General features: G+C 57.7%; 2 protein-coding genes across 5 annotated transcripts; one reads left to right on the top strand and one right to left on the bottom strand.

Moving 5' to 3' along the window:
* Positions 1-1,076: 1,076 nt before the first annotated feature.
* Positions 1,077-12,828, bottom strand: SLC25A1 (solute carrier family 25 member 1). Of its 3 annotated transcripts, none has more exons than XM_074297730.1 (10): positions 12,352-12,828; positions 11,324-11,431; positions 10,494-10,593; positions 9,824-9,962; positions 9,209-9,293; positions 8,888-8,992; positions 7,640-7,755; positions 5,805-5,878; positions 2,019-2,132; positions 1,077-1,711 (listed from the first exon to the last, which is right to left on the bottom strand). In XM_074297730.1, coding segments are annotated over exons 1-10 (906 nt in total). In that variant the 5' UTR covers positions 12,416-12,828; the 3' UTR covers positions 1,077-1,710. The 3 variants fall into 3 exon arrangements, with proteins under 3 accessions (XP_074153831.1, XP_074153830.1, XP_074153832.1); XM_074297729.1 differs by lacking the exon at positions 12,352-12,828 and adding an exon at positions 11,829-12,231; XM_074297731.1 differs by lacking the exon at positions 12,352-12,828 and adding an exon at positions 11,962-12,050.
* A 58-nt stretch (positions 12,829-12,886) lies between these two features.
* Positions 12,887-21,125, top strand: TEKT1 (tektin 1). 2 transcript variants are annotated; one of them, XM_074297726.1, is made up of 8 exons: positions 12,887-13,008; positions 13,531-13,737; positions 16,712-16,877; positions 17,824-17,952; positions 18,342-18,482; positions 19,339-19,561; positions 20,503-20,699; positions 20,908-21,125. In XM_074297726.1, the coding sequence occupies exons 2-8, from the start codon at positions 13,548-13,550 to the stop codon at positions 21,065-21,067; spliced, it is 1,206 nt and encodes a 401-aa protein (XP_074153827.1). In that variant the 5' UTR covers positions 12,887-13,008; positions 13,531-13,547; the 3' UTR covers positions 21,068-21,125. The 2 variants fall into 2 exon arrangements, with proteins under 2 accessions (XP_074153827.1, XP_074153828.1); XM_074297727.1 differs by having other exon boundaries at positions 12,964-13,040.
* Positions 21,126-25,409: the final 4,284 nt, after the last annotated feature.

Raw genomic sequence — 25,409 nt, 5'->3', positions numbered from 1 at the left:
GGCCCGGCTCAGCCTCAGTCCAAAAGCATCCTGTGGATGCTCTCCATCTCAGGTGCGAGCTGGATCTTGGAGTTGGGCTCCTTTGGGGGGTACCCCGACCACTCAGGCTGGAGCAGACCTCCGGCAGGGAGACCCGCGGGGTCCTGCTGTCATCCTCCATGGAGGTTGGTCATCCAAGCTGATAACCAAGGCAGTCTTCCTCAGGAAGAGCTGAGGGAGGAGGGGGGCCCAGTCCCTCCAGCGCCAGGTGGGTTTGGACCCTGAGGTGGCGCCACTCCTTGCGGTCCATTGCTGGGCCTCTAGCTCCCTGCTAGTTTTTCCATCTGTTCGCTCTCCCGACTGCCGGCTGCTTCCGTATCAGAGACGCCATGGAGACTGACTTCCAGCTGTCTGCTTCCCTTCCAGCCTGGGTGCATTGCTTTGGTTTGTGCAAAGCCTAATTTAATGCACTAATTACCCACTTTGCACCTGGAAATGCTCTCTCTCTGGTTGGTCCTCCCCTTTTCCATAGCTCCTTCAGACAAAAGTTCCTTATGCCCCTAATTTGTTTTGGGACAAGACCCCTTACCTTGGAATTTGGTAGGAGACACTGGTCTGTACCCGTTTCTCCCAGACCACTTCCGGGCAGTTTTTGTCAAATTGTCCTTTCTTGTCCCCAGGGGTGGGGAATGGAGGGGGGGGCTGGCAGCCACAGAAAGGGCCCTTGGGGAAGCCAGAAAATGATAGTGGGATGGGGCAGAGGCCAGGGTCAGAGGGAATCCTCTCTTGTCTATCTCACAGCTCTCTTTGCTGCTGGGGCCTGACTGGATCATTAGGAGCCTGTTCTGGACAGGAGCAGCCATTCCTAAGACCCCCTCCTAGGAATGCTGAGGAAAATCATGGAATGGGACCCTGTGGAGGGCTCGGGGAACCAGGCAGGGCCAGAAATTGGGGTCTACACCATCTGCTCCCAGCCAAGGGGACTGAAGGACCAAGAGTCATGATGGGGATGGGGAGGGGCTGAAAAGGAAGGACACCATGAGCTGAGTCATTGCTTTGACTGCAGTTGTTCAAAGAAAACACAAAATCCAGACTTCTGAAGCCTTTTAAGCAATTTCATCCAGAGGTTTATTGAGTCTTTTGGCAATAAAGAAAAATTAGAACATGGGAATCAATATCATCAAAAATGGGACAAATACAACCTGAGAAGGCATCGAGGTTGGGCCGGGAGTGAAGGTACCCTGGTCGAGGACCCCCTGGTGGGCTCTGCCCTGACCCCAAGAGCCATGGAGGTCACGGAACAATGTGGGTGGCTCTAGGGAACACACGGCAGCCCTCCTTCCTCAGCGGCTCTCCCATCTCTGCCTCTGAACCAGGTGACTGGCTCCCCCCAATCCCTCCTTCTCGTCCCCTTGTCTTTGTCCACTTCAGCTGTGCTCCAGGCTCCTTCGTGGCACCAAAATGCAGGACCACAAGGAGGGCACTGGCTGCGTGCTGGTGGCTCCCACAGAAGCAGCTTTGGTCCCTCCTCCTTTCAGAGAAGGGAGGACTAAAGCTCATGCTGCTGACAAATTCTAGCCAAGGTTTAAAGAAAAGCTGAGGTTGGGGGCTTGTGCGGGATGCCCACCGAGGCAGGCTCCAATGGAGGTGGATGGTGACTCCCACCACCCATCGCCATCAGCAGTCTCAGGGCCTTCCCTGGCCACAGCCGGTGTCCACCTGGAGGTCTCCTCTGGGAGGGGAGGGGGCAAACGAGACAAGGTAGAGCTCAGGTCAATAGCACGAGGCAATGGCAAAGTCAAGGCAAAGCTCCAGGGCAGTGGGCCCAATCTTCCAAACAAGTCATGCCCACAGAAGAGGGGGGTCCATTCCCCTGGGGCTTAGGGGGTCAGGAGGGACACAGCCCCCTTCCATCTTCCTTGAACCCCCAAAGCACCAGAATCCCCAGCTCAGCCGTCAGCTTCCAGGGACCCTCTGGAGGATCAAGGGCAACAGAGAGCCGTGGGCCACAGGGACAGAGCTACCCACATCCTGCTTACCAATTGGTTACCCAGATCAGGTTGAGAAATTTTATGATTTCTTCATACAGCACAAAAACAACGGCCATGTCCAGGCAAACCCTGCTGAGGCGTGGAATAGTTCCCTTGTAAAACCTGTGAAGTGAGAAAGGAGTGACAGAGACATCCCCTCACGGGGGCATCGAGATGGCCGCACGACTGGCCAAGGCTCTCCCTGAGCCCTCCGAACAAACTGCAGGGGCAGAACCCACTGAAGGATGGGTGTGACACCATTTCCCAGGACAGGAAAGATCTATTGTACTGGGACATGGGGGAGCACAGCCCATCCCCATCTTCAGCAAACCGTGGAGAAGCCACTGATCAGCAGCAGCTGCTCCCCCAGCTCTCACCCCTCAGACTGTAAGGGGGTTGGGCTGCTCAGGAGGAGGTTACAGGGCAGCTCTTTGCTGGCACTGGGGGCAGGACCCTGTGGCTTTTTCCCTCCTTAGATCTGGGTTGCAGCCCTGGGTCTCAGTCCCAGGATGAGGAGCATTGAACACCAGAGCTTGGGGCCACAGGGGACCAGGGACCCTCCCCAGAGTTCCAGGGCAGAAAAGAGTGCTTATGGTCACTCACAGAACACAGGCCAGGAGAGGAAGAAATACCTCTCCTCAGATCATAGCATTTTGGAAGAACTGAAAATGTACACGTCTCTAGAAGTATCTCTGAAAACAGCTGCATGAAGCCCCCAAAGCATGGGACATTGTATACTCCACCCTAGAAGCAGAGCCCGACTTATGAGTTAAAAGTCCTGTAATAGGCTGGGAAAATGAGCAAACAGCAGAAAAAGATCCTGATCACAGAACGTTACCATGGTCACAAGGAAGATTAAAATACACACTCAGAAAAAGATAACAATATCAAAGTCCCAACATTCAAAGCCTCCAAGAAAAATATAAATTAAGTCTTAGGTCATGGAAAGGCTCAAAAAAGGTCTTGAAAATCAAGTAAGGGAGATAGAGGAAAAATTAGGAAGAGAAATGAGGGTAACTTAAGACAATCTTGAAAAATGAAACAACAGTTGTAAAGTCTGGGCTAACTCTCTGCAGGGCCTCAGGATAAGTCAGAGTCTGGATCAATCAAAGTCCTTGGCCTTTAGAGGGAGAAGAGAAGGAGGCAGGCAAGCTGCTTGCAAGAGGCTTGCAAAAGATATATCCTGGATTCTGGAGTCCGGAGTCTCCGTCCTCTCTCCTCCTCATCCTGCAGCCAAGTGACCCTGACTCTCCCTCAGCCCTCCAATCCTTCCTCCGATTACCTCACTACCACACATTCAGGAAGCACCAATCATGAGGAGAGCCATCACATTACCATATCATCTAAATATATGCTTATAGAGCCATTATCTCACACTGAACAGGTAATTAACCTTAAGTGCTCTGCTGTCTGATTCAAGCACACCTTTTCAGAGTTTCAGCCCTCTGCAACAGCTGGTAAAGGAAACACAAAAAATACTCAAAAAACAAAACAAAAGAAACAAACAAAAAAAACCAGAATAGGTCAAATGGTAAAAGAGGTACAAAAAGCCAATGAGGAGAAGAATGCCTTAAAAAGCAGAATTGGCCAAATGGAAAAAGAGGTACAAAAGCTTACTGAAGAAAATAAATTAGAATTGAGCAAATGGAAGCTAATTATTTTATGAGACATCAAGAAACAATCAGATAAAACCAAAATAATGGAAAAAATAGACAACGGTGTGAAATAAGTCACTGGAAAAACTAACCTTGAAAATTGATTCAGGAGTGATAATTTAAAAATTATTGAACTAACTGAAAGCCATGATGAAAAAGACCTTATACATTATCTTTCAAGAAATTATCCAGGGGGGGGGGCAGCGAGGTGGCGCAGTGGATAGAGCACCACTCTTGAATTCAGGAGGACCTGAGTTCAAATCTGGTCTCAGACACTTAACACTTCCTAGCTGTGTGACCCTGGGCAAGTCACTTAACCCCAGCCTCAGGGGGGTAAAAAAATTATCCAGGGAAACTGCCCTGATATTCTAAAACCAGAGGGTAAATTTGAAACAGAAAGAACCTACTAATCACCTCGTAGAAGATATCTCCAAATAAAAACTTCCAGGGATATTATAGAAAAATTTCAGAGCTCCAAGGCCAAAGATAAAATTTTGTAAGTAGCCAGAAAGAAACAATTTAAGTATTGTGGAGCCATAGGACAGCACAAGATTTAACAGTTTCTCCATTAAAGGGCTTGGAATATGATATTCTAGGAGACAAAAGAGCTAGGATTACAACAAAAATAGCCTAATCAATAAAACTGAGAATAATCCTTCAAGTGGGAAAAATGGACATCAAAAGAAATAGAGAACTTTCAAGGATTCCTGATAAAAAGACCAAAGCTAAACAGAAAATCTGCCTTTCAAATACACCATTCAAAAGAACCATACACAGGTAAACAGGAAAGGTAAATCATAAGGCACTTAGTAAGGTTAAACTATTTATATTCCTACATGGCAAGGCAATACTTGTAACTCATAAGACCTTTCTCATTATTAGAGCAGTATATAGACAAAGGGCATGGAGTGAATTGAATATGAATGGATAAAATTTAAAAAATAAAACTAAGAGGTGAAGAAGAAAAGTACTGAAAGGAAAAGAGAGAGGCAAATTATCTCATATAAAAGAGGCAAGAAAAAACTTTTACTGCGGAGGGATATAGGGAGAGAAAAGAGGGGGTGAATGAACCTTACTTTCATCAGAATTGGTTCAAAAATACACACTCAGTTGGATATAGAAATCTACCTTACTTACAGAAACAGAGGGGAAGGGGATAAGGGGGAATGATAGAAGGGAGCGCTTTGGGAGTGGGGATAGTTAGAAACAAAATACTTTAGAGGAGGGATAGGTAGAAAAGAGAATAGAATAAATGGGAAAGTAGGAGCACAGCACGCAGAGAGCACAAAGGTGGGGGGAGGGCTTTGCTCGGGTCCCAGCGCTCCTGTCCCATTCCTGGGCTGTCAGCCTTCAGCTCTCACACTTTCCAAGGACAGAAAGTGTCCTGGTGGATCCTGTAGCCCCAAGCCACAAAGACCCCAGTGTAATGACCATCTCCAGGTTCCTGGCTGTGTGGCTCCGAGGTTAGAGCCCGAGAACCAGACTCAGGAAGCTGGGCTGTGTGTGCTGAACCTCTCTTCCTCACCTCCAGTCTGGGGACTGTCCTAAAGACCACTGATCTTCAGGATCTTACTGGGGTTTCCCTTCAAAGGAGGGGGTTCTGTGAGAGGCTGGGGAGGGCCTAAGGGAGGGATTCCCCAAGGCCAAAGCCTTGTTAAGTGAGAGAGAACTTGGGGTTTTCTGAGGCTGGACAGCCTCCCCCTCCTCTTCCTCAGCAAAGTGTTGGCCTCTGGGTGATCCCCTGCTGAGACCCCACTGGGCCAGTCAGCCCACAGGAAATCCTCCCTCCTCCAAGGCTCCTCCCTCCTCTGTGGTACAATCCTTCAGGTGTTCCCACAACCCTCCTGGGCTTTTTTTTTTTTTTTTTAAACATGCCGCACAGGAGATGGATGTTGACACCAAGTAGGACATGGGTCAGGGGAAGATCAAGCGCGCCCTGATCTTCCTCCCCCACCAGGACCCTGGCTCTGCTCCTCGTTTCCCTGGAGAGATGCGGCGGCACCAAGGCTGAATTTCAGGGTTAAATCATCAGAGAGAAATAGCCAGATGACTCCGTGGGGATCCCCCAATGGGAAAAAAGGAAGGCCTGGCCTTCCTGTCCAGGAAAGTCAGGACAACTCGGGCGTCCCGAGGCACTTACGCCAGCAGGCCCTCGTTTTTATAGATCTGGGAGATGCAGTCAATCGTGCTTTTGTACTTGTTCGCTTCCAGGCTCTGAAAGAAAAGATGCACAGCGATGATGGGCACGGGAAGGCAAAGCGAAAGCTCAGTGGGTGGCCACGCCAGCAACCAGGCTGAAGCGCCTACTGTGCGCTGGGCACTGGGCCAAGTGCTCATAAATAGGAAGGGATTCCTGCTCCTGGGATGCTGACAGTCTAAAGGGAAGACACAAAGGAAAGCTGAGCACAGGTGCTGGGGGAGAGAAGGGAACCGGCCAATGGGAGCAATCTGTGTCTATTTGCCGGCTCATCCATCCGTCTAGTCGTCTGTCCATCCAGCTACGTGACTATCAAACTATGTGTCGAGTACCTATGTATGTATGTACCTTTGCATCTCTATTCATCCATCCATCCAACCATCCGTCCAAATATCCATCCATGTGACTATCAAACCATGTGTCTAGCTACATATATATGGATGCATGTTTCTTTCTAGCCAACTATGTACCTCTGTATCTGTGTATCTAGCCATCCATCTGTCCATCCATTCATCTATCTCCCCATTTATGTAACTGTCCATCCATGTGTCTATCAAACTATGCATTTATCTCCAGCTGTATGTGTAAGGATATCTATCTATCATCTATCTATCTATCTATCTCTATCCATCCATCCATCCATATATATATATCAGTATGTTTGTCAGTCTCTATCTATCCACCTATCTAATCTATCTATCTGTCTGTCTCTCTATATATCTATCAATATGTTTGTCTATTTCTCTATCTATCCTATTTATGTTTATCTATCTGCCTGTCTATCTAGTCACCTCTCTAATCTATCTATCCACCTAGCTAATCTATCTATCTGCTTATCTGCCCGTCTCTCTCTCTCATCTATCCACCTAGCTAATCTATCTATCCATCCATCCATCTATATATCTATCAATATGTTTTCTGTCTGTCTCTCTATCTAATCTATCCACCTAGCTAATCTATTTATCTATCTGTTTATCTGCCTGTCTATCTCATCTATCCACCTATCTAATCTATCTATCCACCCATCCATCTATATATCTATCAATATGTTTGTCTGTCTATTTCTCTATCTTTTCTATCTATCCATCCATCCAACTATATATCAATGTTTGTCTGTCTATCTTATCTAGCTATCTATCCACCTATCTAATCTATTTATCCACCTATCTATCCACCTATCTATCCATCCATTCATCTATATATCTATCAGTATGTTTGTCTATCTTATCTATCTATATATCTATCTAGCTACCATCCCGCTGTATCCATGCATCCGTTATCTCCCCATCTGTGTAACCATGCGTCCAGCCATCTGTGTATCTGCACATCTACCCATCCATCATCTCCTATCTTATGCATCCATCTCTATCCACCCATCCCTCCATCTCTCTAAGTGAGTTCCCCGACCTTGCCTGAGGCTATAAGTGCAGTACCCCCTGCCCAATCCCACGGGAATTCTGGCCAATTTGCCCATCCTTTGGGAGTGATGGGGAGGGGGGCTCAGTGTGTTCAGGGCGGCGTTGCCTACGGACCCCATCAGCGCTAACCTACTGCAGCGTGAGGGGCGCGCAGCCTCAGGCTCCAGGACATTTGGATTTGTCTCAGAAGCCTTTGTCATGGCTGCCTTGGCCAGACGAACCTTTCGTGGCTCTGCCCTTGTAGGGGCACAGAACATGAATGGCTTTGAGGGACGAGGGGGCGCAGGGCTCATCAGTTGTTCTTTCTCCTCTGGCTGTCTTATCTCTGGGCAAGAACTGGCTCCCTTGCCTTTGCATTACCTGCATCCGCGTTTTTACCACATCCACTGGGGTGTTGCCAAAGACGCTGGCGGCTCCTGCGGTCATCCCGAAGGTGGCTGTGATGAAAGGGTTGATCTTTTTCTGGGGATTGTCTCCTGATGGAGAAATTCAGGTTCAGTGTTAGACGGAGCAAAGGCTGGAGACGCTGCCCACTCAGCCACCAACCTCACCACCTCACCTTGGACCGAAGTCCCTCTGGGACAAGACCCATTCTCCCCCCTAGGAGCTCAGCAATTTGAGGGGAAATGGTCTCTCTTTGGATCTGCCCCGCATGGGACCCTCGTTTCCTGCCCTGCTGGGAGCCAGACTTTCTCTCTGGGGAGCCCTGTTACTTTTCTCATCTGGCCGACACTGGGACTGTTGGCTGAAAGAATTGCTTGGGCAGCTCCCCCCCCCCCCCATCAGGTGACAAACTGAGGAGGCCTTCAGATGCCCCTTCTCAGAATCAGGTTGTTTTATGGGGGAGATAAAATATGGAGACCAAGGGAGACCAGTTTAGTGACAATGTGGTTATTTCAATGTTTTCCCAGTCCAAGTTCTCAGACCCCCTGAAATTGACCCCAAACCCCTGTGGGGATCTACGGAGTGGGGAGCACTCTCTGCTCTGAGAGCACTGCTTATCCCCGGCTCCATCCCTGGGAGCACAATCGACCTCTGAGCATCCTCTGAGGGAGCCCGAGAGCCTAAAGGTGGCAAGACAGGCCCAGGCTCCATGATCCCATCAGGTGGGTGACACCCCAAAGGGACAAGGCCTCTGGGGGGCAGAACGAGGCCTGAGCGTGGGGACGTCATTAGCAAGGAGGAGAACATGAAACCCTCAGCATGTTTACACAACTACAGGTAGGGAAGGGGGGGCAGGCTGGGGTGCAGCGAGGGCAGAGCTGAGGAGGGGGAAGGGGCATGTGGGCAGAGTGGCAAAGGGTCTTCAAGGACCCAGGAGAGAGGATCAAGGCCCGGTTGCCAGCGCTGGTCAGGTGGCAGCCGGGGCCTCCCCATGCTTGAGTGCTGGGGTGGGGGAGGCCTTGGCGCTCTTCCTCTCCTCTGCCACAGCCTGGAATCCTTGGCAGTCTCTGCCCTTGCCCACAAGGGCCTAAAAACAGGCCGGCCTGACCAGTGGGCCTTGGACCTTGGGGCCTCTTCCCTGGAGCGGCTCGTTTCCCAAGGTTCCCTCTGGCCATGCTCAGGAAGGAAGCGCGGGCTCTGCGGCGGCCTGGGCCCAGCCCTCACCTTGGTACCAGTTGCGGAGGGAGGTCATTGTGAAGAAGCGGATGGCCTGGTTGGAGCCCTGCTTGATGATGGTGGCCGTGAGGCCCCGGTAGATTCCTTGCACGCCTGGGAAGGGCCAGCCGCTGTCCATCACTGGCATTCATCCCTTTCTTTTCCCCCCTTCCCCCTCCCAAGAGGCGGGGGGAGGCAGTCTCACAGGGGCTGCTGAGACCTCCTCTCGGCCCCCAGGACCAGATCTGGCAGCCCAGGGGCACAGGGAGTACCAGTGGATGGGCCACGTGCTGTTGGGATTGTTCCTGCTCAGCCGGGGGCCCCAAGTACCTTGTACCCTCACAATCTCCCGAATTCCGTGGAAAAATCCTTGGTATTTAATTTCTCCAAACGTCTGGTTGTGAATAAATTTCACCTGTGGAGCACAGAGGGGCCACTGGCTTCCGGCGAGGCTCTTGGAGCCCGCCTGGCCAGGGGCTCGGTGCCCTTCCTCCTCCCTCTGCCCAGGGTGCCCGCCTATGCTGCAATGCCCAGAATCTCCTTGCCGAGATGGTTTTGTACAAGGGAAGAGACCTTCCCGGCTGAGCTTGACACTCTCTGTCACGCTGGGGAATGTGAGGTTGGCACTGACGGGGGCAGCCAAAGATGCCACCCTCTGGCCTGGCACGGGCCCCATGGGCAGGAGATTACGCTGTCATCTCTGCCAAGTGCCCCAACATGGCCTCCTCTGCAGGACAGCGACAAAGGAGATCCCCATCCTGCCCCTCCTCCCCCCATCCCCCATCAGCCACATTGGGGAGGTTTCTGCTGAAGTCCAGTCCTCCGCCTTCCCCATCCTCCCCAGCCTCGGAGGGCGCACCCCCACGGACGGGAGGGAGGGAGCCCAGCCTGGGTCACTCATTTGTGGCCCATCTCCGGGACCCCCAGGCCTCGGAGTGCACGGACCTTGATGGTTTCCAGAGGGCAGACAATAACCACGGCCTCCGTGGCACCGGCCCCAAGACCGCACAGAAAGCTCTTTCTGTTGCTCAGTTTGCCGTCGGCGTCTCGGAAACGATTGCTCAGGAACTCAAACATGCCGAACCTGCAGAGTGCCCGGAGTCAGCGGGCGTCCCCGTGCCCGGCCCTCACCTCGCTCTGGGCCACGCGGGCTGTGCAGGCAGGGCCCCAAAGCTGCGTCCTTGCTGGCACCCGATGGCGAGGATCGGGCAGGGGGAGGACCTCCACCAGGAGAGCAGCCCCCAAGTGGCCTGGGCCGGTCGGCAGGGGGAGGGCGCCGTGGGCCCAGTTGTCCAGCCGCGGGGGGCGCACCAAGAGCCGGCAGGCCTGGAGTGCCGTCACCGACTCCAGGGCTGGGAGAAGAGCCGCCTGGGGCCTCCGGCCTCTCCCTCGGGTCAGGGCCCCCCAGAGCCTTCCCGCCCCAGAGTCATCTGAGATGGGCCTCCTCCCCTGGGGTCCTCTCGACAAGCAGGGCAGACACTGAGGCTGGGCCCCAACTACGAAGGGTCTCAGGCAGTATTTGAACCCAGATCCTGCTGACTCCAAACCCGGTACTCCGAGAACTGCCGGGGCTGTGGGCAGCACCGGGACGGACCCGATGGCCCCGGCCACTCACCTCACGGCTGACTTGGGGATGGAGCCGTAGAGCAGGGAGCTCAGGCCCCGGTAGAGGCCCCGGAAGCCGTGCTCCTGAATGGTCAGCTTCACACAGTGAACTGGGAGAGGAGCAGGGGTCAGCGAGGGAGGGGCGTCCCACACTGCCTGCAGGGGGAGGGGTCCCTCACTGCCTGTGAGGAGGAGTCCCTGACTGCCCGCGGGGGGGGGGGGGGGGGGGGGGGGGGTCCCTCATTGCCCACAGGGGGGTCCCACACTGCCTGTGGGGAGGGGTCCCTCACTGCCTGCGGGGGGGGGGTCCCTCATTGCCCACAGGGGGGTCCCACACTGCCTGTGGGGAGGGGTCCCTCACTGCCCGGGGGGGGGGGGAGGGTCCCTCACTGCCTTTGGGGAGGGGTCCCTCACTGCCTTTGGGGAGGGGTCCCTCACTGCCTTTGGGGAAGGGTCCCTCACTGCCTTTGGGGAGGGGTCCCTCACTGCCTTTGGGGAAGGGTCCCTCACTGCCTTTGGGGAGGGGTCCCTCACTGCCTTTGGGGAAGGGTCCCTCACTGCCTTTGGGGAGGGGTCCCACACTGCCCGCGGGGGGGGGGGGGGGGGGTCCCACACTGCCTTTGGGGAGGGGTCCCTCACTGCCTTTGGGGAGGGGTCCCTCACTGCCTTTGGGGAAGGGTCCCTCACTGCCTGCGGGGGGGAGGGTCCCTCACTGCCCGCGGGGGGGGGGTCCCTCACTGCCTTTGGGGAGGGGTCCCTCACTGCCCGCGGGGGGGGGGTCCCTGACTGCCCACGGGGGGGGGGTCCCTCACTGCCCGCGGGGGTCCCGAGGCCTCTCACGGATGCTGGTGTAGCGCGGCTGCTTGGCCCGCTCGTCCAGCTGCAGCTGCGTCTTGATGTACTCGGTGGGGAAGCTGATGCAGATTTCGATGCCGCCCGCGATGCCACCTGCGGGACACACGGACGGAGGGAGACCGGGAAAAGCGCTTGGGCCGGGGGAAGGGGAGCGGTTACAAGGCTCATGGCCCCGCCCCCACCCGGGGCCTGAGGAAGAATCCCTCCCGTGGTCTCCCCACGCTCTAGGGGGCGCTGGGGGAGAAGCTTGGGGGGGGGGGCTGCTTAGGACGTTGACCACGCCCCCTCCCCCAATCTGCGTGAATAACCGTGGCCTCTACGTGACGCCCTTTCCACCTGGGGGGGACCCGCCAGGGCCCTTCGTGTGTCCCAGGCAGCCTCAGACACCCATGTGACCCAGAATGTGACCCCTCCCCACCACCCCACGACTCCAAGGGACCGGACCCCTGGGGCACACCTCCCCCACCCGGCGTGACCACGCCCCCATTACCCGCCAGGATCGCCTTTCCCGGGTGCGTGATCTTGCTTCCCCCAGACCCTGGGGCTGCAGCCGCCAGGCCTAGGCGGGGGCCTAGCGGAGGGAGCTCAGGGACTTGCCCGAAAGTGCCGGGACCCCTCCGAACCTCCTGCCTCATCTTCACTTAGCCTTCCGAGGGCGTGTGCCCCGCCCCCCAGCCTCAACCTTATCCTGGCTAGGACCTCAGCCTCAATCCCGCTATGGTCCCGCCCCTTATTGGCAAGTCAGCCATGGCCCCGCCCACTCAGCATCAAACCCGTTCTGGTCCCGCCTCCTAACATCTATCACCCAGTGGCGTCGTCTCCTCAAGCTCAATCCTGCCTTGGCCTCTCCCCCAGTTTTAATTTCTGCTCCCTTTTCCTCCCGCCTCAATCCCGGTCCCGCCCCTGGCCCCGCCCCTCAGATGCAATCTCGGCCTCCCTCCCCCGGCCTGCCCATCAGCCTCGCTCCCGCCCTTGGACCCGCCCCTTCCCCAGCCCCGCCCCTCCGCTCTCACTTTCAGGCCAGAGCGCGGTGGTGAGCAGGTGAGACCAGACCAGGAAGGCCAGCTCGCGGCTCATTACTTCTGATTGGCTGTTGGAGAAGCGCTCGTGGCTTAGACTGGATAGATTTGGAGCGGGCGCGACTGGGGTGCAGGCTCGAGCCCGCCGTCCCCTCAGGTGACAGGTGGGGAGTCAGTGGGGCGTGGCAAAGCCTGCGGGCCATTTCCCCTCCCCCCCTCTCCCCCCCCCCCCCCCGCCCGGAGGAAGGCGCCTTCTGCAGCTCCCGGGAGCCGGCGTTGGAAGCCCTGGGGACGGAGAGCTCCCCGCCCCGCTGCCAGAGCCTCCGCCACCGACCCTTTTCGGACGGGTAAATCGAGGCTCCGAGAGGCTGGGGACGTGCCTGAGCCGGGGCTCGCCCTCCCTTCTTCCCGCCTCAGTGTCCCCCTCCACCCCACAGCGGCGCGGGACTGGCGCTGAGGCTTGGGCCGCGCGCTCCTTGCGCGCGCCGGCCGGTCCCCCTTGGCAACGCACCCGCTGGAGCTCAGCCCCGTCTCCTTGGAGACGCGTTCTTGGTTGCTATGGGAACCTGAGGGTTTGCAGCTCCCGGTCCGCAGTCCTGTGTGGACGAACTCGGGGGCAGCTCCTGACTTTGCGCTCTCCAGATCGCCAAGGTGAAGCTGCGGGGCCCCTGTGGGGCGCCCGGGTAAGGCTGCGGGGGGGCCTCTCAGGGGCGGCCGGGTAAGGCTGGACTCCCCCCCCCAATGCTCTGGCAAGGTCTGGAAGTCTCCGGGGAGGCGGTTTTCAGCTCCTCTCCCTTTCCTCGGCCAGGGCTCGAGCGGCACTTGTGCGCAGGGCACCGGGCGGGGCACGGGGGGGGTGGGGGTGGGGGAGGGGGGCCTCAGGCCTCTGAACAGGTCCATAGCTCTCCAGCATATGCTACACCAAGTGAGTCTGGGAGACCGGCGTGCACCAGGGCAGTGCCTGCACAGCCGCCCTCAGGGCCCGTTTCTGACTGAGGGAATGGGGGGACTTCCCGGGAGCAGATGGTGATGGAGGGCTAGAGATGGGGGGTGGGAGCCAAAGGCAGGAAGCTGCTGGGAGGGTCTAATGGGCCTGGCTGAGGGTTGGATGCCGGGCCTCTGGGGCCAGGGCGGGCCGGGCCGCAGGCGCTCAGAGTCTCCGCTCTTCCCCAGGACCCAGGACAGCCACCATGGCCAAATTGCTACAAGCGCCTCCCAAGTTCCTGTCTTCTGAGTGGCACATCGCCAACAAGAGCCAGCTGAACAGCGTGGAGGCCCAGCGGGCTCGGTCCCAGCGCCTCGTGGCCGAGAGCCAGAGGCTGGTGGACGAGATCGAGAAGACCACGCAGAGAACGCAGAGCGCGGTCAAGAAGAAGATCGGTGAGGGGCTGCGGGGGCGGGGCTCGGCCTTCTCCTCGGGGCCCCGAGGCGCCTGCGGAGGCTCCTCTGGAGAACGGGGCGGCCTCCCCAATCTGTGTCCCACTGAAACTGAGGGGATCCGTGAAGTAAGCTGGGGAGCCAGAGTGGAGGGGGAGGGGGAGGCCCTGGGACCATGGGGAGCTTGTGGAGAGCCGGGAATCAGTGGGGGCGTCAGCAGGGGCGCCCGCAGCAGGCCCGCCCCCAGGGAGGGGAGGGCTCCTTCCGCGCTGTGCGTCCCAGGTGAGCGTGGAGGCCCATGCTGATGCCGTGGGTCCCAAGGACGCCGCTGGGGGGTATGGGGGCAGGCAGCCGCCTCCAGCAAGAGGGAAGCTCAGGTCCTGCCTCTAAAAGGCAAGTTTGGAGGCGGAGAGACCTTGGCGGCCTTCTCGTGGCCCCCCCCTCCCCCTTTTATCTGTTGGGTTTTCCATCATCCAGAATTGAGTTCAGGAGGATTTAGTGGGTGGGCTACACTGGGGGAGGGCCAGGAGCGGTGCGCTCTGGTTGGTCAGTCCATCAGCCAATCACACGATAAGTTGTTTGGTGTCCGGTGCGCCCCATTGGGATCTCGGACCCCAGAGCCTCCCCTCCCCCCCCCACTCAGCAAGCTAGCTCTCCTACCAGGACAGGATAGAGCTGGGGAGGGAGGGGGCCTGGCCGGGGTCCGAGCACAGGAGAGCCGCCACAAAGCCCCAGGACACAGGGAAGGAAGGGGGCAGGTGGCCTGTGGTTGCTGCCTGAAGGGGGGTGGGGTGGGACTAAAGTTGGTGAATTTAGGGGGAGAGAAGGGGAACAGCCTGGACAAAGACATGGAGGTGGGGAGGCTTAGTGGGACGGGGTATGGGAAAGAGAGATCAAAGGCAGATTGGGGCTGGGAGGGGCTGGAGGCCAGATTTGGGTCATGGTGGGCAGAGCGAATTAGGGGAGGGGGCGGGGCCCTGGCACAGGCTGAGGAGGCTCTCCGGGCTGCGGTCCAAGGCTGAACTTAGAGGTTCCCTACAGCCCATGTGACCTGGCAGCGGAGGCTTAGGATGGGGAGGAACGAGGGGGTCACAGAACACCCCTGGCCAGACTGCCCTGGGGGCTCACGGGAACGCCATAGAGGAGACAATGTCCAGCCACAGAAGGGCTGAATGGCCCATCGCCATGGACTCCCCGGCCCGTGCTCTGGCAAGGTCTGGTAGCCTCTGGGGAGGCGGTTTTCAGCTCCTCAGTCATCCTCCCTTTCCTCCAGCAGGGTTCAGTTTCAGCTGCCCTCGATGGGCACTAGGGGGCGATGGGGACTAGATGGGGATGGTGAGTTTTGGAGGCTCCTCTGGGAGGAGGGCTGAGGCAGACCAGCCGGGTTCTAAGGGACCTTCAGCTGCTGAGACCAGCCGGGTTCTAATGGACTTCTGCCTGCTGACACCAGCCAAATTCTAAGGACTTTTCAGCTGATGAGACCAGTTAAATTCTAATGGGCATGTTCCTGCTGAGACCAGCCGGGTTCTAATGGACTTCCGGCCGCTGACACCAGCCGGGCTCTAATGGACTTCTGGCCACTGAGACCAGCCGGGTTCTAATGGACTTCTGGCCACTGAGACCAGCCGGGTTCTAATGGACTTCTGGCTGCTGAGACCAGCCGGGTTCTAATGGACTTCTGGCTGCTGAGACCAGCCGGGTTCTAATGGACTTCTGGCCGCTGACACCAGCCGGGTTCTAATGGACTTCCGGCCGCTGAGACCAGCCGGGTTCTAATGGTCTTCCGGCCGCTGAGACCAGCCGGGTTCTAATGGACTTCTGGCCGCTGACACCAGCCGGGTTCTAAGGGACTTCCGGCCGCTGACACCAGCCGGGCTCTAATGGACTTCCGGCCGCTGAGACCAGCCGGGCTCTAAGGGACTTCCGGCCGCTGACACCAGCTGGGCTCTAATGGACTTCTGGCTGCTGACACCAGCCGGGTTCTAATGGACTTCCGGCCGCTGACACCAGCCGGGCTCTAATGGACTTCTGGCTGCTGAGACCAGCCGGGCTCTAATGGACTTCCGGCTGCTGAGACCAGCCGGGTTCTAATGGACTTCTGGCTGCTGAGACCAGCCGGGTTCCAAGGAACTTTAGGCTACTTAGACCAGGCAGGTTCTAAGGGACTTCCGGCCGCTGACACCAGCCGGGTTCTAATGGACTTCTGGCTGCTGAGACCAGCCGGGTTCTAATGGACTTCTGGCTGCTGAGACCAGCCGGGTTCCAAGGAACTTTAGGCTACTTAGACCAGGCAGGTTCTAAGGGACTTCCGGCCGCTGACACCAGCCGGGTTCTAATGGACTTCTGGCTGCTGAGACCAGCCGGGTTCTAATGGACTTCTGGCTGCTGAGACCAGCCGGGTTCTAATGGACTTCTGGCTGCTGAGACCAGGCAGGTTCTAAGGGACTTCTGGTTGCTGACACCAGTCAGCTCTAATGGACTTTTCAGCTCCTGAAATCGGTTGAATTCTAATGGGCATGTTCTTTGCTGAGACCAGTTGGACTATAATGGACTTCTGGCTGCTGAGACCAGCCGGGTTCTAAGGGAATTCCGTCTGCTTATACCAGCCAAGTTTTAATGGATTTCCGGCTGCTGAGACCAGTTGAGTTCTAATGGACGTCTGGCTGCTGAGACCAACCGAGTTCTAAGGGACTTTTGGCCGCTTAGATCAATCACATTCTAATGGACTTCTGGCTGCTTAGACCAGTCAGGTTCTAAAGGACTTTTCAGCTGCTGAGACCCCCTGGTTTCGCAGCCACACGTCTGAGGGTTTGTGGGGAAGGTGGCAGCCCACAGGAGCACAGGGAGCCTGAGCCTGGCCCAGACAATGTTTGTTGACTGACTGATGGAGTGAGGGGTGAGCCACTTTTCCTTGGCTGGCCAAACAGGATTCAAATGCCGGTGACCGATTGCCTGACCCTCTGTACATATCTTGCAGAACAGAGACTCGATGAGATAAAGTTTTGGAAGAAGGAGTTGGGTGATAAACTTGAAGAGCTCGTAAAGGAGACCGATGTGCTCCTCACATTTAAGACGAGATTGGAGAAGGCCTTGGAGAGCTACCAAGAGCCCTTAGACATTGCCCGGAAATGTCTGATGTACAGGTGGGTGAGAGAATGGGGGGTAGTGGGAGAGGAAGGGAGAGGAGGAAGAGAGAGGGGAAGAGAAGAGAAAAAAGGGAGACAGAGGGAAAGGAAGGAAAGAGGTAGACAGAGAAAGAGACACAAAGAGACAGAGGGAGATAGAAACAGGGGCAGAGAGAGAGAGACAGAGAGGCAGAAAGAGGAGAGAGGAAAAGAGAGAAAAAAGAGGGGAGAGAGGAGGGAGAGAGACAGAGGGAGAGGCAGAGACAAAGAGACAGATGGAGGGAGACAGAAACAGAGACAGAGATAGAAAGACAAAAGAGAGGGAAAGAGAAAAAAAGAGGGGAGAGAGAGAGAGGGAGAGACAAAGAGTTGAGAGAGAGAGAGAGAAAGAGAGAGAAAAGAGGGGAGAGAGAGAGACATGAAGACAGACACAGAGACAAGGTGAGGAGGAGGAGGACAGGAGAAGAGTAAGAGGAAAGGGAGGGAGGGGAAGGATGAGGGGAGGAGAGGAGCACAGTTGGGTGCCAATGTGGGACTGATTAAGACCTTCCAGTGTGGGAGAGCTGAGTCCGGAGCCTCCTATCTGACCTTGCCCGGGCATTCCCGTGTGCCAGGTACCCTGCTGGGAGCTGGGAAGCCCCGGCCCCCATAAATCCCAGAGGGGATACAAGGCGCCAGGAATCATGGATTTGACTTCCCCATTGCACGGCAGACCAGCTTCATTGTGCTGACCATGGGCTCCCTAGGGAACATGGCTCCTGGCGCTACACAGAAAGAGATGGGGTGGCAGAGGTGGCAGAGGCAGGGGAGCTGAAGTCGTCTTGGGGAGAGACTAGGGGAAGGGGGGGAGCCAGGGTGTGCTCAGTGAGAACCGAAGGCCTTGGCGCAGTGGGGGCTGGGGTGCCGGCCCTGGGCCGCCCCCCTGGCTGCTTGCCCAGCGGGCCTTTCTGCTTCTCTTGGCCAGGGAGCAGCGTGTTGGCATTGACCTAGTCCATGATGTTGCTGACCGGGAGCTGACCAAGGAGGTGGAGGTCTTGCAGGGGGTCATTTCCCTGGTCCAGCGCACCCTGGAAGAGATCTCAGAGCAGCTCAGGTAAGGGCAGGGCCAGAGAGGGTGCCCTGCCCTCCTTCCCCTCGTGGCACCCGGCTGCCAGGCCCAGCAGGCTGGGCAAGTCCCTTCCTCAGATGCTGGGGGCCCCTCTCCTGTAAATGTTGGGATTGTGCTGGAGGACCCTCGAGGGCCCACGGGAGCTCTGGAGTCCCATCCAAGGAGGGAAGTGAGCCCCTGCCAGGTCCAGCCTTTGCAGGCCTTGCAGAGCCCAAATATGGGGGCACTGGGTTTGAGGTGCTCGCTTGGGGGGGCACACGGCCCCAGGAAGCCTGTGCGCGGGCAGGGAGAGAAGGCCCCGGGCCCGTGGGGGAGGGGAGGGGTGGGGGGAGAGGGGCGGGCAGGAAGTGAGATTGGCACGGGGCTTTCCCCAGGTTGAACCGAGCCGCTAAATACCACCTGGAGAAGGATCTGAAGGACAAGTTTGCCGCCCTGACCGTTGATGACTTCTGTTCGTCGCTCACCAATAACAACCCCGACATCGACTACGCCGATGATGTCAAAATCGAACCCACGTACGGCGGGGGCTGAGGGGAGGGGGCGCACAGGAGCGCGGGCTTCCTCCGGCCGAGGCGGGCAGGGCCGAGGGCCCCGGTCCAGAAGCAGCCGTGGGGGGTGTTCGGAACTTTGCTCGTCTGGGCCTTGTGCTCCCTGGTGGGCCCTGGGCCTGGCCTGGGCCCTGGGCTCCTGCTCCAAGGATGGGGCGAGGCTTGTCGCATTTGCTCGGCCCCTCTGCCAGACTGGTGGACGGCGTGAGGGCCTCTGTGGCCCCTTCCCCCTCCCCTCCACTGGGCTCCGAGCAAAAGAAGAAAATGTGATTTAGCAAGTCATGACCAGCCTCAGGCCTGGGGCAGCTGAGTGGGGGGAGGTACAAGGGGTCCTGAGAGGGGAGGAGCCTGCCAAGGCCCCAGAGTTTTGGTGAGCTCCGAGTGAGGGGGGCTGAGGGCAGCCATCCACGGTGAGGAGGAGGCTGTACCCGGGCCGCTCTGGCCAATGGCACTGGGGCCAAGGTGCCCTGAGGCAGAATGGCCCGGGCCGCTGGGGGCTGTGGGGCCCTTGAGCCTGTTGGAAGAGGCCCCTCCCTTTCTGCCGGCTGCCAAAGGCCATGGGAGAGATGGGACCGCATTGCTCAGCCATGGAAGCAGCCGCTGAAGTGGGCCCGGGCTCTGCCCTCCTGGGCAGGGACTCAGTGGGACTCTGGGATGGAGGCCGGGCTCTTTTTCCTTCACCCACAAACGTGGCGCTTACGGGCGAGGGCCTGGGCTCCTGAGCCCCTAAGGGCGCTGGCAGCACGGCTGGTGTGGGGCGGGCGGCTGGGAGGGGCACTCCGCCCCGGGCACAGGGAGCCTTCCCCGCGGCCTTCTCTTCCAGCTCGGTGGAATTGGACGACTGGATGGATTTCTCCAACATCAATGTGGAGACGGCCGACAAGCAGAGGAACAACACGCTGGCGCTGGAGGCCCTGATCAACCGCATCCTGTCCCAGACGGCCGGCGACCTGCGCAAGCAGAACGAGGCGGTGACCCTCGCCCTGCAGAACGGGATCCGGGAGACCAAGGAGGCCAAGGACAGACTGACCGGGCACCTCGCCAAGGTGCCGCTTGGGTGGCGATGCCGGGCGAGGCTTTGGGGGGTCCCACGGAGCCCGGCCAGACGCAGCCACTCTGCGGGAGTGCCGCCTCTCCCGGGTGGGGGCTGGGAGGGCCCCGGGGCGTCCTTTCACCTAGCCGCCCGGCAGAGGATCTTGGGGATACATCCAGAGCCAAGTCTGCCCCTGCCTCCCCACCCCGAAGCCCTGCTGCCCGGAAGCCCCGAGCCCATCTCACTCAGGAACGGCTCCCAGGCTGTGGGTGGAGGCCGCTGCCAGCTGGCAGCGTGGGCCCCCCAGAAGCCTCCTCAGAAGCCCCTGGGCACTGGTCAGCCTGCTCCCCTTCACCACCCCCATTCCAAGGCTTACCCCTCCAGTTCTGGTCTCCAAAGTCATACCTGGACCAAATAACCACATTCTCCCCGCTGGCGGGGTGCAGAAGCCTGGCTTGGGTCCTGGGGTCTGTAGGCCCCATGGGCAAGGTAGGACCCTGGGGGCCAAAGAGGTCTGACAGAGGCCTGAGGAGACTTTGCAGAGGGAGCAGAGGGGCCACAGCTGAGGCTTGGAGGGTGAGAGCCTGAGAGAGGGACCGCTCGCACAAACCCCAGAGACCCCAGGTGGTCCCAGGAAGTTCAGCCTGGGCAGAACTGAGCTCCTGGGCAGCAGGAGGGCAGCGGGAACTGAGGCTGGAGACGGGGTCGGGGAATGGGCTGGACGGCACCTCCAGCGTTCCCTTGGAGACCCCTGGAGAGCTGCCCATTGAGCCCCCTCGGAGACGAGTCTATATGAGCGAGTATTCCAGCCAGGAGGATGAGGGGCCTGGTGGGGGGGGCGGCGGAGGTCTGCTTGGGCTTTGGGCCACGGGGGAGCTTTTACTGAAACTGCAGCTTCTGTGGGCCTGAGGGGAGGAGGGCAGACCTTGGACAGGGCCTCTCCCCTCGGCGCAGGTGATGGATGAGATCGCGGCCCAGGAAAAGAACATCGAGATTCTACAGAAAGCCGTCTTTGACAAAGAGGGCCCGGCTAAACTGGCTCAGACGCGCCTGCAGTCCCGGAACCAGCGGCCCAACGTGGAGCTGTGCAGGGACAAGGTGCAGAGCCAGCTGATGAAGGAGGTCCGAGAGATCACCAACAACATCGACAGGTGAAAGGCCTCCTCTGCCCCTGGCACAGAGGGCCCGGAGATGCCCCCGGAGCCCGAGAGCCCAGCCTGGCCAGGAGCTCCCATAGCCCCCATGGCAGCTCCCGGGAGCAGGGTCTTCTGGGGCTCCAAGGACTTCTTGGGCTGTGGGGGCGGTATGGCAGTGGGGGCACCCAGGGCTCCCACTCATGGCCCGCCGCTCCCCCCGCAGACTCAAGTGCATGCTGAGCCAAGCGGAGGTGGAGCTGAAAGGCCTGAGCCGCCGCCAGCTGTCCCTGCAGGAGGAGATCCGGGTGAAGGAGAACACCATCTACATCAACGAGGTCCTCTGCCTGCAGATGAGGAAGAGCATCGTCTATCACAGCTTCTGAGCCGCCACCCCGGATCGCCAGAGATTACAAATTTTCAATAAAGCACTCCTTAACTGTGCCCCACCCGGGCCCTCCTAGAAGCCGCCGCTGCCCCGGGCATGGCAGGGAGGCTCTGGGTGCCCGCCGACGTGGGGGATCTGTGACGGAAGGAGAGGGGGCTCCACATCCGTGGGAGACTCTGGCTTGGGGGAGACAAGTGTGAGCACCCCCCCCCGCCTTCTCCCCTCTGCAGGGGCTTTATTAATGAGGGGAAGACAAGTGTGAGCACACCCCTGCCTTCTCCCCTCTGCAGGGGCTTTATTAATGGGGGGAAACAAGTGTGAGCACACCCCCGCCTTCTCCCCTCTGCAGGGGCTTTATTAATGAGGGGAAGACAAGTGTGAGCACACCTCCGTCCTCTCCCCTCTGCAGGGGCTTTATTAATGGGGGGGAAGACAAGTGTGAACACACCTCCCACCTTCTCCACTCTGCAGGGGCTTTATTAATGGGGGGGGAGACAAGTGTGAGCACACCCCCGCCTTCTCCCCTCTGCAGGGGCTTTATTAATGAGGGGAAGACAAGTGTGAGCACACCCCCGCCTTCTCCCCTCTGCAGGGGCTTTAATAATGGGGGGGAAGACAAGTGTGAGCACACCCCTGCCTTCTCCCCTCTGCAGGGGCTTTAATAATGAGAAGACAAGTGTGAGCACACCCCCGCCTTCTCCACTCTGCAGGGGCTTTATTAATGAGGGGAAGACAAGTGTGAGCACATCCCCGCCTTCTCCCCTCTGCAGGGGCTTTATTAATGAGGGGAAGACAAGTGTGAGCACACCCCCGCCTTCTCCCCTCTGCAGGGGCTTTAATAATGAGAAGACAAGTGTGAGCACACCCCCGCCTTCTCCACTCTGCAGGGGCTTTATTAATGAGGGGAAGACAAGTGTGAGCACATCCCCGCCTTCTCCCCTCTGCAGGGGCTTTATTAATGAGGGGAAGACAAGTGTGAGCACACCCCCGCCTTCTCCCCTCTGCAGGGGCTTTAATAATGAGAAGACAAGTGTGAGCACACCCCCGCCTTCTCCCCTCTGCAGGGGCTTTATTAATGGGGGGGAAGACAAGTGTGAGCACACCCCCGCCTTCTCCCCTCTGCAGGGGCTTTAATAATGAGAAGACAAGTGTGAGCACACCCCCGCCTTCTCCCCTCTGCAGGGGCTTTATTAATGGGGAGAAGACAAGTGTGAGCACACCCCCGCCTTCTCCCCTCTGCAGGGGCTTTATTAATGAGGGGAAGACAAGTGTGAGCACACCCCCGCCTTCTCCACTCTGCAGGGGCTTTATTAATGAGGGGAAGACAAGTGTGAGCACACCCCCGCCTTCTCCCCTCTGCAGGGGCTTTATTAATGGGGAGAAGACAAGTGTGAGCACAGCCCCGCCTTCTCCCCTCTGCAGGGGCTTTAAAAATGAGGGGAAGACAAGTGTGAGCACACCCCCGCCTTCTCCCCTCTGCAGGGGCTTTAATAATGAGAAGACAAGTGTGAGCACACCCCCGCCTTCTCCCCTCTGCAGGGGCTTTATTAATGGGGGGGAAGACAAGTGTGAGCACACCCCTGCCTTCTCCCCTCTGCAGGGGCTTTATTAATGTGGGGGAAGACAAGTGTGAGCACACCCCCGCCTTCTCCCCTCTGCAGGGGCTTTAATAATGAGGGGAAGACAAGTGTGAGCACACCCCCGCCTTCTCCCCTCTGCAGGGGCTTTAAAAATGAGGGGAAGACAAGTGTGAGCACACCCCCGCCTTCTCCCCTCTGCAGGGGCTTTAATAATGAGAAGACAAGTGTGAGCACACCCCCGCCTTCTCCCCTCTGCAGGGGCTTTATTAATGGGGGGGAAGACAAGTGTGAGCACACCCCTGCCTTCTCCCCTCTGCAGGGGCTTTATTAATGGGGAGAAGACAAGTGTGAGCACACCCCCGCCTTCTCCCCTCTGCAGGGGCTTTATTAATGAGGGGAAGACAAGTGTGAGCACACCCCCGCCTTCTCCACTCTGCAGGGGCTTTATTAATGGAGGGAAGACAAGTGTGAGCACACCTCTGTCCTCTCCCCTCTGCAGGGGTTTTAGCTGGAGGGAAGCAGCCCCCCCTTCTCCAATAAGAGGGTTCAGTTCCCAAAGCCTTTCATCCCTTTCTGACATTTCCATGCATTCAGGGTCCATGTTCCCTGCCCCTCCAGAAAAGGGAAGCAGATTTCAGCACTTCCCAGAGACCCTTCGGCTAACTCCGGTTCACAGTTCAGTCCCTCGGCCAGTTGTGTTGGAATGGAGCTCTTAATCCCGGGCCAAGGGCACCCTTGTGGGGGATAGCAGGCTCTCGGGTCCCTTAGAACCCCAGAGATGACAGGGGAGATGGAGCCCTGAGCAGGGGCCCTTCAGCCTCAGCCTGGCCAGCGGTCCTGAGTCGGCCTCTTCCCTACTGGGACAGCTAGAAGGTTGGGCAGTTTCTTGGGCCCACAGCTTCAGTTGGGGTCCCCAGCTTTCCCCTCTGCCACTGGCGCCAAGCAGAGGAAGGCTGGTCCCATAGGACTCCTGTCATTGTCCCCCTCTCCAAGTGAAACCTTTAGTTTCCCCCAGAGAAGTCCGTAATTTTCACCACAGACTGTGTTCCCACTGGCAATCCAAGGCCCCTTGAAGTGCTCGCAGGCTCCGATGGAGCCCCGAGTCTTTGGGGACATGTCATGGGCCGCAGGGTCCCTAGGGGCTATTCCTGCCGCTGCCAAGCCCTGCCCTTAGGGTTGCTTGGTGCTAGGGAGCCTAGACCTCCGGCACAATAAGGCATGGCAGACCCTGCCCCAAAGAGAATGAGGGTCAGGGGAGGGGACCCAGAGCTCAGGGCGGATGCTTCCTGCTACACCAGCCACCGGGCCAGTCTGTCTCCCCAGAAGTGAGGTGTGGGTGGGCTGGGCCAGCAGAAGCCTCCACACCAGGCCTTGCAGTGGACACAGACCACCCCGACCATCAAACTCTGTGTGTGCTGGGACTCGGCCATCTTTTGTTCCAAGGCCATCTGAGATGGGGGGCTCACTCCCCCCTCTGGGTGTGGGGAGCTGTTTCCCTCATGGGCCTGTGGGCACTGCAGCTTCCACTCAGCTTTTCTTCTGTGGGGGGGCCTTTGAAGCCATGGTCGGGTCCTCTCTCTCCCCTCCCTAGCCAAGCTTCACTCCCCCAGCTTAAATCCCACTAAGATTTAAAATTTTTTTCAGTTAATTTTTTTCTGGTTATATACGTATACCAACTTTTTAAAATACACATTTCTTTCTGAATCATGTTAAGAACAAAAGGGAAAAAACCACAGGAGATAAAAAAACAGAAAAAAGTGAACATGGCGGGTGCTGATTTACAGTCCCTCTCCACAGCCTCCCTCTGGAGGCAGATGGCGCTTTCTGCCCAAAGCCTGCTTCCTTGGAGCCACAGCCGCTCCCTCGGCCACCTGGCAAGGCGAGCGTGGGGCTGGCCCTCGCCACCCGGGCTCTCCCGGGGTGCTCGCCCACAGCGGATCAGAAAGGGCCGGGCACTGCTGGCCGAGGGGAGCTTTTTATTTCGGATCCAGCAAGCTGAATACTTTAGGAGCTGTCATGAAGGCTCTCAGGGGGAGAGAACTGCCTCTCTAGGAAGACGGCAGGACATTTAAAAGCTTTTCTTTCCGAATGTGAATGTGTGTACTTGAACGGACCCCACTCGAAGCAGCTTTCTGCCTGTGACTGGCTTATTTTCTTACACTTTTCCCAGGAACTTTGGGCCCCAGAGAGAGCCAGAAGCAAGGTGCTGAAAAAGCAGAGGGGGAGATGGGCAAGGGCGGAGGGCACGCCGTGGGGCAGCCCTGCCTTTCGGGTGGCATTTGTTTCCTGGGCGGGCCGTGGCATTTCTGGAGAAGCTCGGTGAGGAAGTAGGTTGAGAGGCGGACCTCTGGGAATAGAGGGGCTGTTTGAATCCCAAACGGGGCACAAAGAGTCAGGATTGGAGTGACCGAACACGCCCACAGGACGGCTAGAAGTTGAGTAAGAGTAGGAGAAGGAGAGCGTGGGCCCGCTCTTAGGGAGAAAGGTGAGGGTGGATTGGAGCCCACTGAAAAAAGGAAGGGAAAGGGAGAATGACTTGTTCGGGTCATGTTCTAAAAGGACCCGCAGAAGGAAAGGGCGGAGCAGGAGGGAGAACTCTTAGGTGGTCATCAAAATTGTCCTGTTGGATGCAGCTCCGTGCTGAGGAGAGGGGAGGGGGCTGCTGGGAGGAGGGATGGAGAGGATGTGGTCATTAGGAGAGAGGAGGAAGGGGGAGAAGTCGAGGATCCTCTAAGGATCTGAATAAATGGGGAATGGGGA

This window comes from Sminthopsis crassicaudata, chromosome 3 (assembly GCF_048593235.1).
Source record: "Sminthopsis crassicaudata isolate SCR6 chromosome 3, ASM4859323v1, whole genome shotgun sequence".
Taxonomy (NCBI): Eukaryota; Metazoa; Chordata; class Mammalia; order Dasyuromorphia; family Dasyuridae; genus Sminthopsis; species Sminthopsis crassicaudata.
Note: the sequence above shows the minus strand (reverse complement) of the source record. Positions and strands in the feature narration are given on the sequence as shown.

Excerpts from the sequence above, each read along its gene's own strand:
- SLC25A1 (XM_074297729.1), bottom strand. The coding sequence starts at position 11,973 with ATGAGGCAGGAGGTTCGGAGGGGTCCCGGCACTTTCGGGCAAGTCCCT. Across the intron at positions 10,594-11,323 it reads GCCGCGCTACACCAGCATCC|TTCACTGTGTGAAGCTGACC; the intron begins GTGAGAGGCCTC and ends CTCCTCTCCCAG. Across the intron at positions 9,963-10,493 it reads ATCCCCAAGTCAGCCGTGAG|GTTCGGCATGTTTGAGTTCC; the intron begins GTGAGTGGCCGG and ends GGCACTCTGCAG.
- TEKT1 (XM_074297726.1), top strand. The coding sequence starts at position 13,548 with ATGGCCAAATTGCTACAAGCGCCTCCCAAGTTCCTGTCTTCTGAGTGG. Across the intron at positions 16,878-17,823 it reads CGGAAATGTCTGATGTACAG|GGAGCAGCGTGTTGGCATTG; the intron begins GTGGGTGAGAGA and ends TCTCTTGGCCAG. Across the intron at positions 17,953-18,341 it reads GAGATCTCAGAGCAGCTCAG|GTTGAACCGAGCCGCTAAAT; the intron begins GTAAGGGCAGGG and ends GGCTTTCCCCAG.